The following is a 16968-nucleotide window of genomic DNA, read 5'->3' as shown; positions in this document are numbered from 1 at the left end:
CGATAAATGGAAGCCAAGCGGAGAAATTTCACACGTCATAGCTTCTTTAAAGCAACATTCAGGAACTGAATGTGAAGACGGATTCAATAAAGGCAGAACATTAGCATCAGCGACCGGCGGAACATGCGCAGGCGGTCGCACATCCACAGCGGGTAAAACCCCAACATTGAAACCCTCAGAAAAACATTTTTTAAAATTGTCAGCAAAGGAAGCAAAAGAAGACATACATAACATTAAATTATGCATTTGATTAGACTCACCACTAGGTGTCATCTGTGGCAAAGAGTGAGGTAAATTTACAGGTCTAGCAGACCCCAAATTAGCATCAGAAACAGCCTGTGAAGAATGCAGTGAACCAGAGGGGTTAGCTGTAGGAAAAGAACAAGCACTAACATCATCAGAAATCAGCAAAGGGCGCATCACAGGAGACAACAAAACATCATTCACATTATCCATAGCTAAATCAGGGAGGAAAGAAGAGGAAGACAAAGCAATATCATCAACAGGATTAAGGCCAGTATGAACAGTATCTGAGTGAACAGGCATCATTAATTCAGCTATTACCTTTACTCTTACATTTCTTTTTGAGTGGAGGTCCCCGGGATTCGATCCGGCGGACCGACGTCGTTCTCTCCCTCAGCTCTATGCCAGTATCCACTGCGCATAAGCTATTTCCAGCCGAAGGAACCGAGCCAGCATCCGAAGAGGAAGGAGGATCCACCGGCGTCATCACAGGCGGAGTCGCGCTGTCAATCACTGCAGGCGCCCATGACACAGCAGGAGGACGGACCGGAGGAGGAGCCCTGGCCGGAAACGAAACACCGGAGGGACCTGGAAGAGAAGCCATGACCGGAGGAGGCTGTGGGAAAGAGAGAGGGGGAGAAGGAGGAGAAAAAGAGGCAGATGAGGCCGGAGGAGCCGCCGAGGAAAGACAGAAACGCAGCCAGGAATCCCCGTCAGGAGCAGAGGCCCGCTCCATCATCTGACGCAGCAGATTTTCCATGAGCAAAAGGTGAGGAGACAGACTCAGGAGAATGTTTCTTCTTGAAGTGCTGCCGTTGGTCTGATGACCGTTAATATTCTTCTTTCTTCTTATTGGTACTTCTAGTCACCTGACCTTTCTTAGAAGCTTCCAGAATTTTTTAATAAAGTTTATTGATAACAGTTAACTGATCAATAATTAACACTACAATAACTGCCTATTTGTTTCAGTCCCTGTTCCCATAGGCAGGGGTCGCTAATGAGCTTCTCCTGCCTTTCATTCCATTTGACATATAGTTTCTATACTGTAGAACTTTAAGAATTTTTAGGTATGTCTGTAGATTTTCTATTGACACATAACTATTTTGTTTTTGATCGGGTTTTTATCTCCGGTGCAAAAGCCTCGATGGGTGCCAAGTTCTCTCCATCTCTAGCCAATCTGTTCATGGGCAGGTGGGAGAAACTTTCTTTATTTTCCCCACTCAAACTTATTTACAGATAAAATCATATGGTATGGTAGATATATTGATGACCCAGTGCTGGTCTGGAACAATGTGGATGAAACTCTGTCTTCTTTTGTTTCTTACATCAATGATAATGATTTAAATTTGGAATTTAGCCATGATATTGGTTTTGACAGTACAGGCTCTACTTGCTTAACGACAGGTTCCATTCCAGCGACTAGGTCATTAAACGAATTCTTCGTTAAATGAGGAGCCGTAAGTAATCAATATTTTAAGCATTCTTAACTACTGTACTGTACTGTATTCTGAAAAAAAGGTCTTAACGCAAAACTCCAACTCAATAACGTTGTTTTAATTTGCATAAGTACAGAACACAAAAATATAAACAACAAAAATCCTGTACTGTACTGTACAATACAATGAGGTACAGTGTCCATAAAGTAAAAGTAAGAGCTGGTCGTAAGTCTGAGCGGTCGTTAAACAGGTAAGTTATTAAACGAGGAGAGTGTGTATAGATTTTCTGGATTTCACGCTCTGGAGCGATCCCACCACAGGTGTTGTTAGTACACAGAGTTTTTGAAAGGAGTGTGCAGGTCATCCCATGCATACCATTAAATCTGTTCCTGTGAAGGAATATATTAACCGCTTGCCGACCAGCGCATACAGGCATACAGGTATGTCCCCTTTAAGAAGCGGTGCTGCGGATGCATGCGCACCGGCAGCAGCGCATGCGTGCCCGCCGCGGTCTCCGTGACTATGGGTCCTGTGGTCTCGATGTCTGCCGGGTGCCCGCGATCGTGTCACGGAGAAGTAGAACAGGGAGATGCTTTTGTAAACAAAGCATTTCCCCGTTCTGCCTGGTGACAGGACAGAGATCACTGTTCTCTGTCATTGAGAGCAGTGATAGTTGTCATGTGAGGTGTAGCCCCTCCCCCCACAGTTAGAATCACTCCCTAGGGCACATTTAACCCCTTCACCATCCCCTAGTGGTTAACCCCTTCACTGCCGGTGTCATTTACACAGTAATCAATGCATTTTTATAGCACTGATCGCTGTATAAATGACAATGGCTCCAAAATAGTGTCAAAAGTGTCCGATCTGTCTGATAAAAAACGCAGACCGCCGCCTGACAAATAAAAAAAAATAAAAAATAAAAATGCCATAAAACTATCCCCTATTTTGTAGACGCTATAAATTTTGTACAAACCAATCAATATACGCTTATTGCGATTTTTTTTTTTTTTTTTACCAAAAATATGTAGAAGAATACATAAACTGAGGAAAAAAATTGTTTTTGTTTTATATAATTTTGGGAGATATTTATTATAGCAAAAAGTAAAAAATATTGCGTTTTTTTCAAAATTGACGCTTTTTTTTGTTTATAGCACAAAAAATAAAAACCGCAGAGGCGTTTAAATACTACCAAAAGAAAGCTCTATTTGTGGGAAAAAAAGGACGTCAATTTTGTTTGGGTACAACGTCGCACGACTGCACAATTGTCAGTTAAAGCAAGGTAGTGCCGAATCACAAAAAGTGCTCTGGTCAGGAAGGGGTAAATTCTTCTGGGGCTGAAGCGTTTAAAACAAAACATAATTGTTCCACTGTGGATGGTTAGGCAGGCCATACACGGTGCAAATTTTTTTTCCTGCAACCACTGGTTGCAGGATAGAAATTCATATGATTCCCCCATCTACACAGGCAGTGCTGACAGGGGAGCAGACATGGGAGCAAGCAAATTTGGCAAGCTGGTTGTACCCAGGGTCATTGATCGCTAAACTGGGTACAGCCTGCCAATTAACAGTTTGAATCTCGGCCGGTTCAACAGGAACTGTGTATTACCGGCCTTATGCTCAGGACTGTGATAATATCTTTTCCAGACTGAGAGAGCGGGGCTACAGGAAGTGACACATTGATATGGCAGGTAATATTGTCTCCAAAAAAGACAGATCAGCTCTTATTATCAGCTCTTTAGGGTCTAAACCAAGTGTAAACCAGCTCATCAGCACAATAACCCTGTTACATTTGTAATAAAATTTTCGCAGAAATAAAAAAACAGATTAGAAACATTATTTATAAATAATTAAAGTGATTGTAAAGTCTCTTTTTTTTCTCTAAAAATAACAAACATGTTATACTTACCTGCTCTGTGCAGTGATTTTCAACAGGGCAGCCCACATCCTCCTCTTCTCGGGTGCCTCTTTGGTTCCCCTGGCCCCTCCCTCCTGTCAAATACCCCCACAGCAAGCAGCTTGCTATGGGGGCACCCAAGCCAAATCACAGCTCCCTGTGTCCATTCAGACATGGAGCCCCGGTTCGGCACCCCTTCCCTCAATCTCCTAATTGGCTAATTGGCTAACAGATGGCCGAGGCCCTCGTGGACATTGCTGGACAGAGATGGGGTTTAGGTAAGTATTAGGGGGGCTGACGGGGGCTGCTACACACAGAAGGTTTTTTATCTTACTGCATAGAATACATTAAGATAAAAAAAACTTCTGACTTTACAACCACTTTAACTGTCTGCTGACAAAGATCCTATTCCAATCATGTCTAGTGGTTGCAGATTTTCTAATATTTTTTTTTTTCCACATCAGTGACCGTTTTCAGGAACGTATGTTTCAACTTAACAATTCAATATTGTCCCGACTCGTTTTCACATCATAGTGGCTTCTTTCTTTTTTTTTTATTTAATAATATTTATTCATTTTCTTCACAGTTACAAATTGTGATATATAAAAATATCAAAAATAGCCACATTAAAGATAATACAGATACATTTGAGAACATTTCACAGTATTTACCCCTTTATCCCCTTATTTTATTTGCTACTGCCTTTTATCCCTTCCCTGCCCTCCTTACATATATTTTGGGTCTTACTTTCTCCTACTCCTGTATATTAATTTCCACAGAGCCTTCCATAACCTTTCTTTTAATGCTTTACATAGGATATCCCATCTTCTCCAACCAGGGTTTTCACATTTTTTTAAATTCTTTAATATTTCTTCTCCTTGTATACACTGTTTTCTCTCTCCATATCATCTCTGTTACTATGCTGACCCATTCTCTTACCGTTGGGGTTTTTTTTTGCTTGCCATCTTTGTGCTATTTTCTTGCTTGAAAAAGACACTTCAGCACTGCTTTAGTTACACCGGGCATACCATCTATTCCCTCTCCCAAGCCCAAGATGCAGAGTCTGGGATCCATCTCCAGTCTAGACCTATATATCGTGTTTATTGTTTCAAGGATCTCTGACCAATAGCGAAACAACTTAGGGCACCTCCATATCATATGCAGCAAATCCCCTGTGCCCTGACATCTAAGGCACCCCAAATCTACTCTCCATCCAAACTCAAACATTCTCTTAGGTGTATAGTATGTCCTGTGAACCAGCATCAAAAATGAAACCTTCTGTGCGGGTGAGACCGACACTAAGTGTCCTCTCTCTAATACCTTCCTCCATTGGCCGTCCGATATTGCCCCTAGATCCTCCTCCCATTTCCCCCTACTCTTAAGGGATTCAGGGCTCTCAATACTTCCTCCACATAAATCTAAATATATGTCAGATATAAATCCCTTACTCTTTCCAGGGCCAGCGATTTTTTGATACAAAGGGGTATTCCACCAGACCGGGCCTTGTTCCTCAAACTGGGCATTTAAACATGTCTAATTTGTAAGTATTTATAGAATGTATGTTTAGGTATATCATATTCCTCTCTCAATGCAGTGAATGTTTTTAACGTTTTCCCTCGTACAGCTGGACCAACCTATCTATTCCTTTCCTTTCCCATTCTTTAATCCTCCCTATCTTCTCCAGTTCCCGCAGATTTTTATTCTCCCAGAGGGGAGTTTGTTCTGTCACCCCACGTTGTCCCTTAAGTGATTTAACGGCTTTCCATATTTTTATGGCTAGTCCTACTGTGGGTGTTTTACTAAGAAAGGACTTAGCCTCCAATACCTCCACTACTGATTTATGCAGAGTCCCTAATATCATTAATTCCCTGTTTATACCTCCTTCTGGTTCTCTATTCCCTTTTAGATGTTGCAGTTGGGCTGCCAAAAAGTAATTTTGTGGGTGCGGTACTGCCATGCCCCCCTCCCTTGTTGATAGCTGTAGGGTTTGTAGACTTATCCTAGGTTGGCCACCTTTCCATATTAAACCACTAAATAGAGAATAATTTAGTTTTTAAACCATTTCTTATGTATCCAGGTCAGGGAATTATGCAATACATATAATAATTGTGGCAACCACACCATTTTAATCAGATTGCATCTCCCTGCGACCGATAAAGGAAGTCGCCGCTAGATTTCCATTGTACTTTTAAATTTAGTCAAAAGGGGGACTATGTTGTTATCTATAAATTTATTTGGGTCTCTAGATATATATATTCCCAGGTATTTCATTGTCTCAACTACTTCCACTTGGGGATTACCGGGAGATATTTGGTTCCCAATGGGGTCCACTGGCATATGTGCTGATTTTTCCCAGTTTATAACTAAACTAGAGAGTCTTCCAAAGTCTCTGAAAATACACATCACCTGCTTTAATGATTGCTCTGTATCTCCTAGGAAGAGGAGAACATCGTCTGCATATAATGCGATTCTCTCCTCCCCTATTGTTCTCCTGAACCCAGCCATGTTTGTGTTTGATCTTATTGCAATAGCCAAAGGCTCCATTGCCAGAGCAAAAAGCAGCGGTGACAGTGGGCACCCCTGTCTCGTCCCCCTCTCCAATTGGATCTTACCTGAGTAATCATTGTTAACTCCAATTTTTGCGCTAGGTGCATTATATAAAATTTTTATCCACCTAATAAACGAGGGGCCAAAACCAAATTCTTCCAGTACTCGCCATATATATTCCCATTCTAGGCTATCAAAAGCCTTAACCACATCTAGCGACATTACAGCTCTTTCTCCAGTGTTGTCTGTTGGTATCTGTAGATTAAGGAAAACCCTCCTAATATTCATACAAGTTGATCTACTAGGGATAAACCCTGTTTGATCTGGGTGTATCAGTTTGGATATTACCTTATTTAACCTAGCTGCCATTATTTTAGCCAGTATCTTAGCATCCGAACAGAGTAGGGAAATGGGTCTATAGGAAGTAGTTTCCAACGGGTCCTTCCCCTCTTTATTCAAAACTATTATCGTTGCTTCAGTCATAGATGTGGGCAATTTCCCCTCCACCTCCGCCCAGTTCAGCACTTCAAGAAGCTCCGGGAGCAGTATTTCCCCATAATATTTATATGTTTCTACTGGGAGACCATCTGGTCCAGGGGATTTCTGATTGGCCATCTCTGTCACAGCTATCTGTATTTCTTCAAGGGTTATCGGGCCTTCCATTCCTTCTTTATCCACTTCTATAAGGGAAGGTATCTCTATTTTCCCCCAAAAATTGTCCAGTTCCTCTCCTCCCACAGTCCCCTGTGACCTATACAGATTTTCATAATATTGTCTAAACGTATCAGTGATCTCTGATACCCGGGAGGTAATTTCTCCCCTCCCCGTCGCCGGGACTGCAGAGGGGGAGTAATTTGTTCTCACCAAGTGAGCTAACATCCGTCCCACGTTTTCTCCTTCTCCAAAAGCAACTTGCTTCTGGAATAATCTGTGCACACTAAAAAAAAAACACCAAAAAAAATTTCTCTTGTCCATAAACATCCCCTTATGCCTTAACGCAACCCGGTGGACCTACGTTCCATTTTGCACAACAGTTTGTGTTATTACCCCTGTGTGTGCTTTATGTACAAGCTTACTCATCCATTTTCCTCTTGAAAGTGCTTTATGTGCATAATTTATCATTAATATTGTGTTTATATTTAATTCTGTGCTTTCCTCCTACTATTTTAAGAATTATATTTTCCTGGAGATACCTATGTGCATATTTTATCAATACTTTAGTGCTTTCCCATTCATATCCTCTTGTTAATTTAACTATAAAAATTATATCTTCCTTTTGACCCCTCCATAACCTCAATGTGTACCCATTGTGATACCTTACTACCCTCCCCACCCCTATTCTCCCTCCTCCCTCCTTACACCTTTCTAGGTAATCCCTTAAGGCTTTTTTTGTGATCGGCACAAACACACTCCCACTCTCCTCTTTGACAACTCCCATGACTCTCCCCACCCCCACCCCCCCATCCCCCAACAAATTTTGTTTACATTTTCCATTCATTAGACTGTGTGTCTCCCTCCACCCTCCAAACAATATGCATTTTACTTTTCCCACTAAACCTCAATATGACCCATCTTCGAGCTATGTATTTCCACGTCTTGCTAATTGGTCCTTTTTGTCCTCCAGCCATGTTATTGCTCCCTCAGGGGAGTCAAAAAACTGAGTCCCTCCCAGCGCTACCACTCGTAGCCGAGCTGGATATAATAATGCATAGGTAACATCCAATTTTTGAAGACTGCACTTAATTTCCGTGAACCCCACTCTGCGCTTCTGCAGGTCTGGTGAGAAGTCAGGATACATCGAGATCTTAGCTCCGCCATAAAAGATATTCCCCACCTCCCTCCCCTTACGCAGCAGAGTTACTTTATCCTTATAATTTTAAAATTTCATTAGCATTGGTCTAGGGTATCCTCCTGATGGTGGGGGTTTAAAGGGGACTCTATGCGCTCTTTTGATCGAAAACTGTTGCGAAAATGTTTCTCTTCCAAATAACTCAATGAACCATTTTTCCAGAAATTCTATTGGATTAGGCCCCTCACTCTTTTCCGGGAGTCCCACCAACCTCACATTGTCCCTGCGAAGCCTGTTTTCCATCTCATCCAATTTTCCAACAAACTTGCCCATTTTATCTTTCAAAATTTTTACCTCTTGTTTTACTGGATATAGGTCAACCTCTATTTGGCTTATTCTCCCTTCCACAACAGTTTTTTTGAAGATCATGCCGTACCAACGACAGTTCCTCTTTGACGCCCTTCATTTGTTCGCATAGTTCCCCCAATGACTGCTTGCATACATTGACCGCCAGTAATACATCATTTAATGTGGGAGTTCCCTCAACAGGGGGGGCTGTTAAGGAGATTGGCACTACCTTTTCTACCAGGGCTGTACTTTTATCGCCTATATTTTTGGCTACTGCAGCTACCGTTTGGCCTTGACTTTTCCTGTCCGTTGGCGCTTTGGTCTGGGACTGTTGCCCCCCTTTAATTGGGGTATGATCCGGAGTATGGGCATATTTTTCCAGTTTAGCTTTTTCCTTATTCTTAGATAGAAATATATATGTCCCATCACAAACGACCAATTCCTTTATTTGGGGTTCTCTTCACTGGGAATAGTAAAAAAATAAATAAATAAAATCTAATACTTAGAATATCTAGGCTCCCCTAAATCCGTCCCTAATACTACCCCCCGCCCCCTCTCCCCCCCCGATGCCACCCAATCCTACCATTCCACCACATACCCTAAAACCTACCAGTTCTAGTCAACACTTTTCTCCACTCCTGTTACTTCGTGTACAGATTTTCTAATAGACGTGCCAACACTCTGGGCAATATATGATCTCTAAGACTTTTTCTGTCCTCTTCTTCCAAGACCACCTGGCTCAGTATGACTGGTTCTTTTTTTGTGGTTTAAGAACTTGTCATTACTGTACCAAACAAGCACCAGATCCACCGGTAAAAAATATAAAATCCCTGACTTTATAAATTGCGGTACTAAAAATGTTAAATATATTATAGAATGCACCACATGCATGTTACAATATGTTGGGTGCACATCCAGACCCCTCTGGGTTAGGATCAGGGAACATTACATTGGTGCCAGTTACACAAATGACCAAATCTTATCACATGTTTCTAGACACTTCAAATACATGCAAGTGACAGGCGCTCTTTTGTGTTTACTGGTGTGGAAAGAGTTAAAGGATCTCTTTGTGGAGGTGATGTCCACCGCACCGCAAATATTCTACAGATATTATTTTAACACAATTTTTTAATACATTTAATAGTGGAACTGCATATCTCTTAATATTTTGCTTTTCTTTTTTCTTTCCTTTTTTTTTTTTCATTCTTTTTGTTCCTACGGGCCAGTTCTTACCGGTCCTTGTAAAAATGATTGCTTTTGAATTTTTGATGTACATACACTATATTACCAAAAGTATTGGGACCCCTGCCTTTACACACCATGAACTTTAATGGCTTCCCAGTCTTAATCCGTATGGTTCAAAATTGAGTTGGCCCACCCTTTGCAGCTATAGCAGTTTCAACTCTTCTGGGAAGGCTGTCCACAAGGTTTAGGAGTGTGTCTATGGGAATGTTTTACCATTCTTCCAGAAGCGCATTTGTGAGGTCAGGCACTGATGTTGGACGAGAAGGCCTGGCTCGCAGTCTCCACTCTAATTCATCCCAAAGGTGTTCTATCGGGTTGAGGTCAGGACACTGCAGACCAGTCGAGTTCCTCCACCCCAAACTCGCTCTGTTCCCTCTGACATACCTGGTTGGGTAGAAGATAGTTGCAGAAACCAATGCACACAAATACAAGTATTCCCATGCACAATTATGCAAAGGCACCAAAAAGTTGACTTGGTTGACTGTAAGTAGAGTATATTGTCACAGATTAAGGGTGAGAAACTATGTAATGATGAGTCAAACAGTGGGAAAGTTATTGCTCTAAGTTGAATAACAGTTAGAAAGCATCAGGCTATAATAACTCACATTTGGCAGTTACACCACAGGAGTACATCAGATAAAGAATAACAGCAACAATTAACAGCATTAAATGATAATAATACAATAGCTGAACAATTGACTTGTCTGGCAGCAATCAGCAAATGATCCAAAGGTGCACTTTTTGTATTTAACCTTCAAAGGGTGTCCTTGGCTAGGGAAAGATCTGTGGGTGATCACTGTGACAGCAGTCTGTTATTAGACTCCACGCTCTCAACATTCTGCCAGCTATTTGGTGGGACCCAAATTTATGTTAGAAATACTGCCCCTTTAATGATTCTGCATGCAAGTAGAAAGAAACAGCCTTTACTCATTCTACCTGGGAAAGCTGCCTCTTGCTCCTCCTTTGTTATTTCCAATCTTGGGAATTGAAGTTCTTCCCCCATCTGCTACAATAGCCATGTCCCTTTGGTAAACTCACTTTCCCACAACCCATCACTGTTACGACATGTCCCACAGGCTCCCTTTAATGGATTGAAGGGGGATGACACTAGCTAGGTTAGCATAGAAGTCCTATGCGAACACGTAAGGGTTGATTTACTAAAACTGGAGAGTGCAAAATCTGGTGAAGCTCTGCATAAAAACCAATCAGCTTCGAGATTTTTATTTTTGTCAAAGCTTAATAGAACAACCTGAAGTTAGAAGCTGATAGGCTACCAGATTTTTCACTCTCCAATTTTAGTAAATCAACCCCATAGAGCAGCTGCAGCTTTGTAGTTACTTCTTCTTTGCCAGCTAAGCACCCAGCTACATATACATATATATATTTATCAATATTTGATAACCATGGAGATTTGTATTATTATTATTCAGGATTTATATAGCGCCATTTACACAGCGCTTTACAACATGGGGGCAGACAGTACAGTTACAATACAATTCAATACAGGGGTGATCAGAGGGCCCTGCTCGTTAGAGCTTACAATCTAGAAGGGAGGGTCAAGTGGAACAAAAGGCAATAGCTGTGAGGGATGATCAGATGGAGAAAATAAAAATTCAGTTGTTAGGTGTGGGTAGGATAGGCTTCTCTGAAGAGGAGGGTTTTCAGGGATTGCCTAAAAGTTAGTTAATTAGGAGATAATTGGACAGGTTGGGGTAAGGAGTTCCATAGGATTGGAGAGGCTCTGGAAAAGTCCTGGAGGCGAGCATGGGAGGAGGTGATGAGGGAGCTAGAGAGCAGGTGGTCTTGAGAAGAATGACAAGAATGATTAGGTTGGCATTTTGAGACTAGGTCAGTGATGTAGCTGGGGGCCAAGTTGTGGATTGGCTTTGTAAGTAGTAGTTAGTATTTTGAATTTAATTCTTTGGGTGAGCAGAAGCCAATGGAGGGATTGACAGAGAGGAGTAGCAGACACAGAGCGGTTGGTAAGGTGGATGAGTCTGGCAGCAGCATTCATGATTGATTGAAGAGGTGATAGACTATGTAGAGGTAAGCCAATGAGAAGGGAGTTGCAGTAGTCGAGGCGAGAGATGACCAGGGAGTGAATTAAGAGCTTTGTTGTGTCATTAGTTAGAAAGGGGCGTGTTTTGGAGATGTTGCGGAGGTCGAGGCAGCAAGATTTGGACAGTGATTGGACGTGGGGCTTAAAGGAGAGTTCAGAGTCCAGGAATACACCTAGGACCTTGGCATGCGGGGATGGGCTTATGGTTGTGCCATCGATTTTGACAGAGAGATCAGGGGAAGAGGCACGTGGGTGAGGAAAAATTATAAGTTTGGTTTTGGATAGATTAAATTTGAGGAAGTGGTGTGACATCCAGACTGATATATCTGATAGTAAATTAGTGATACGTGAGGAGACTGAAGGAGTGAGCTGAGGGGTAGAGAAACAGATTTGTATCTTAGATGGTATTGAATTTTCTCTCATTTATTTTCCAGGGTTGTGATGCCCAGATGATTCATGACTTGCTATTGAGGTTGAAGTCCATTGTCTACTTACCAGGTGACTTTGTATGCAAAAAGGTAAATTATTCTTTCAATATATTCTTTGATGGTATTATACGCTGGTCCCACAATTATATAACAGTGTACCTTAAGTAATTTTATATATATTTTCTTTGTTATGTACAGTAAAATAAAAAATTTTTAAACTGTTTGTTTTTAATCAGATATTAAAACTGAATATTTGATTTTTATCTCTTGCACACACGTTTTGAAAATTAATTAGGCTCAACTCTGCAGCCGTTGTGTTAAAAATAGACCTTAACAGCAGACATACCCGCCTGCTCCTCTCCTAGTAAAGAGGAAAATATTTCATTCAATCAATCTAGAATATTAGCTGAAAAGTACATAGTGTTGGGCTTTCCTCTGAGAAAGCCCAGCCTATTTTTTCAAACTGGCTGTTATGGATGCACCCTGTAATAAATGTATATTTGTAAAATGAATATATTATACAATGAATCTAAGTTTTTAATAATACATTAGTCTATCAAAATGAAATAAACAATACCATGGATTAGTCACAAGGATGTGTTAGGATTGCTTTTATCCAAAATGGTCAGTCAAAATGATTTTGTGTGCAGCTAACATTGGCTTCTGCATTTCTATCAAAATGTGTTGGGCGTCCTGCAGATGGTAGTTTGTTTTTGTCTCAGTTTTTATCGACATTTGTACATGACACGGCTGAACAGCACTTACCAGTGATAAAATGATGTGTTAGAAAATGAAACACATTAGCAGCTGCTCTTAAAGTTGTTGAGCTCACTCCCAACCTGGGAAATAACATTTTACCTTCTATTTCCTATAGCAGTGTATGACACTTGTAGTAAAGTCCTTCTCGTCCAGATCTGACTAGTGTCGCAAAGGCTAATCTTCCTGATTACAACTCTTTTCCTGCAGCTGAATGATTTAAAAAAAAAAAAATTGGTTTTGCTGAAGTATTCAGCCCACTCTGTGTGTTCAGCAGAGGTCATGTTTTATGCTGCATCATTAAAGATTAATTCCATCACTAAGCCGTTTGTCTACCTTGAGCTAAAACTCATATTTATTCTGAAAAAAAAAAAAAACAGCCACGTGCTGGGAATTTCATATGGCAAAGTCTCTGCAGACTTCTGTTGAAATAAAGCAAATCTTTTTTGCTTCAGAGGGATAGCGTTCTCAATATGTATTTATTACCTATACAATTTCTACTCCTTGCCTAGTTTTGCCACATAATATTTTCTGCCATGTTGATCCTCTTATCTGAAAGTGAGTCTCCCTTTTAAAGATAATAGAATGTCTGAAGTCTCTAATGTTGTGAAACACTTAAAATGCTCCTGATAGACCATGTGATCATTCTAGACCATGTGATCTGGTATGACTAGGATTATGTCCTATGACCTATTTAATCTTGTTCTATTTAATCTTGGCAAGCAAGAGGAACTTTTCTCCAGGATAGTTTTATGGCCACTCTTTACTTATTTGCTTACTTTTTTTTAATTAAGAAAATTTGCTCCTGCCTCCCTGCATGTCGCTCACCTAGGCGAATGATATGCACTGTGCTCCCTGTGCCTCCTAGGATATGCATGTCACATATCCTAGGAGGCATAGGGAAATATTTGCTAAAACTGGTGCACTCAGAATCTGGTGCAGCTGTGCATGGTAGCCAATCAGCTTCTAACTTCAGCCTGTTCAGTTGAGCTTTTGCAAGAAAACATGGAAGCTGGTTTCTATGCAGAGTTACATGAGATTTTGCACTCTGCAGTTTTAGTAAATAACCCCTATAGTGTTTAACTGCTTGCTGCCCGTGCTATAGCTGAAAGATGGCTACAGCGCGGGCTTCCAATGCTGGTAGAGTGTCCATGGATGTCCTCCTATGATCGGGCTGCCCGCATGCCCCCTGCGGCACATGGGCAGCGTGCTCTGTGATCGTCGAGCCCTTCGGACTCTGCTGATCACAGATCGGAGTAAAGAACCAATCACAGCAGCCCTTTACCATGTGATCAACTGTCAGCCAATGACAGCTGATCACAGGATGTAAACACAGGACAGTGTTAGAAAGCCAAGAACTGGGACATCAGTCCCAACAGTGCCCACCAGTGCTGCTAATCAGTGCCCATTGGTGCCACCTATCAATGCCCATCAGTGCCACCTATCAGTATTTTTTTGTTTGTTTAGCAAAAAATAAAAAAACAGTGATTATTAAATACCACTAAAAGAAAGCTCTATTTGTGTGGAAAAACAATGATAAAAAAGTAGTTTGGTTACAGTATTGCATGACTGCCCAATTGTCATTCAAAGTGAGAAGCGCTAAAAGCAGAAAATTGGCCTGGACAGGAAGGGGGTAAAAGTGCCCAGTAGGCAAGTGATTAATTCACAAAGGAGGGCCTAGAGGTGCGTAATTGGGAGGCTCGTCACCCAGAAGCCCAGAAGAGCCAGCAGCCCCCTGATGATGTCACAAAGAACATGGCGGCTTTTATTTTATGTTTGTTAGAGCCAGCAGCCCCCTGATGATGTCACAAAGAACATGGCGGCTTTTATTTTATGTTTGTTATGTTTATGTTTGTTCTGAATTTCTATTTCTGGGTTGGGTATTTGTTGGTATCAGACATGTTGTGTATAGAGGGTGTTGTATCTACCAGTATTTTATATTCAAGTTTTAACTTATGTAGAAATAAAATATAGGATCTTTTAAATAAGCTGCTTCATTTTGTGCCAATAAAGTCCATCTTTTTTGGGTATTATGAGTCCAAATTAATGTGTAAACATGGCAGCATGGGAACCGGTCAGTGGCAGAATAGAAGAGGATCTCAGCCGAACAACGCTGGATCCACTGGGTGGGTGAGTATCTGAACTGTGCAGAGACTGCAACCCAGTAAGTGGGGGTTAAAAAAAAACATATGGGAAGGTGGGTGATGACCCACTTCCCTGCTTCTGAAATATGATGTTGGTGCCACACCACAAGGAGACACAGAGGTGAGTTTAGTAAATGCTGACTTCTACTGAAAAAAAGAAAAAGTCCTTTGAGTGCTGACTGTGGTCCATATTTTGAATGACAAACACAAAACAAAAGGTTGGAAACCACTACATCCCAGGGCTTTCCTATCCTCTGTTACACCATTTTAAAGTGGAACTACATTGCATATGGGCAACAAAAAACAATATTTTTGAATATTCAAAGCAAACTCACCCATCCAACCATATCTTCATGCTTTATTTTTGCTGAGAAATCACTTTTAAAAACACCCTCCTAGCATTTCTGGCTGTAACCATCTTGAGTAAGGACAGATCATTTATGTATCCTTTACTTACTGGAATCCATTTGCCCTTAACTCAGGCATGCAAGCAGGAGGGTGGGTTTAGCTGAGAAAACTCCTCCTCCCCTCATGATGACTCTTGAGGTGTAAGACATCATTTGCCTGGGCCTGGAAGCCAGGAAGTAACTGAAGAAATGTAAAAGAAAACGTTTAAAACAAGTAAATATGATATACTTTCCTATCTCTTTACTAATGTAGTTAGCATAGGGATTAAAAAGAACCAGTGCTGAGTGAGGTTCCGCTTTAAAGTAGTTATAAACATACAGGGGGAGATTTACTAAAGCTGGAGCACTCAGAATCTGGTGCAGCTGTACATGGTAGCAAATCAGCTTCTAATTTCAGCTTGTTCAATTAAGCTTTGACAATAAAACCTGGAAGCTGATCTGTTTCTTTCCAGAATTGCACCAGATTTTGCAGTCTCCAGCTTTAGTAAATAACCCTGCCCCCAATGTTATAGGCATTTTCTAATACAGTTTTAACTATGCAGGCACCATAACAGATTTTGCTTAGTTTCAGAAATGATCTTTCTTCCTTTTTTCACAAGGTTAAAAAGTTCTATCGTGTGACTGTGAATCTCTTCTTTCTCATAGTGGGGGGACGGGGTTAGTGTCATTTTCTGTTCAGCCTGAAACAAGATGCAGGCTGCACTTTAGCAGGGAGGATGTTCATAAGGCAGGCTGTGATTGGGAGGGGGTGTGTGCCAGAGGCAGGATATGATTGGGAGGGGGGTTTGGAGGCTGAACAAACTACCTCATACAGGCATGCTGTGTGTCTGCACAGAGTCCTGTACCTCCTAATGGTCAGCCAAAGGTGGAAAATTTACCACAAAAGCACAGGTCATCTTCTGTCATTTATGCGATCAGTTTAGAAAAAAAAGGTGAGTGGCAGTATTAACTAGGTACTTCAGATGGAAGAAGTACATAAAAAAAGATAGAGACAATGAATAATAAAATACACATATGTGAACACACACATAGAAAAAAAAGAAATAAATATTTAGGGTAACATACACTTTAATCAGGTGAAAGGATTTTTTCCTACTAGCCAGGTCTGTAATTTATTAGAAATTAAACATTTTATTAAATAACATTAAAATCATTTTTAAAAGCTACATTGAATGAGTGTCCTCATGACATGGCAGGTGCACCAGAAGAACCTTCTCGATCACCACCACTGTCTGATTCAACGTCTTCAAACCACTATCACCCCTACCTGAACTGACTACTAACTAGGGATTGCCCAGCTATTGGCTGTGCACTGCATCTTCTTGAGGTCAGTCCAGGATAAGGCTACCTTGCTATTATTTGACTGCCTGCATCCATGTGGCAGCCACACCCATTTTACATGCTATTCTCTTCCCCACACATAAGTCTGTGGAAGCTTAAAAAGATCCAGTACCAATCACATGTTCAAACAGTCCCAGACATATGACGGAAACAATTCCAAATAATATGGCAAAGTGGCTATGGGGGGGGGGTGCTGTGGTGCTCACTGCCTTACCCTCACTGTGTTTCTTTTATTTTCTACAGGCCCAAGGCATAATTGTGTTTGCCCCCTCTCCCCCAAAGAGGAATACTGTATCTCATCCTGACTCACGATACTTTTGAGTTTGTTTACT

At 41.1% G+C, this 16968-nt stretch overlaps 1 protein-coding gene across 1 annotated transcript in view; it reads left to right on the top strand.

Moving 5' to 3' along the window:
- CNGB3 (cyclic nucleotide gated channel subunit beta 3) overlaps window positions 1-16968 on the top strand; it is a 427114-nt gene that overhangs the window by 335465 nt on the left and 74681 nt on the right. The window contains exon 15 of the mRNA XM_073631915.1: window positions 11995-12078. Within this exon, the coding sequence (XP_073488016.1) occupies window positions 11995-12078 (84 nt within the window). The remainder of the gene's footprint in view (window positions 1-11994; window positions 12079-16968) is intronic.

Source organism: Aquarana catesbeiana, linkage group LG05, assembly GCF_042186555.1.
Source record: "Aquarana catesbeiana isolate 2022-GZ linkage group LG05, ASM4218655v1, whole genome shotgun sequence".
In the NCBI taxonomy this organism is placed as follows: domain Eukaryota; kingdom Metazoa; phylum Chordata; class Amphibia; order Anura; family Ranidae; genus Aquarana; species Aquarana catesbeiana.
This window is presented reverse-complemented; position numbering and strand designations above follow the sequence as displayed.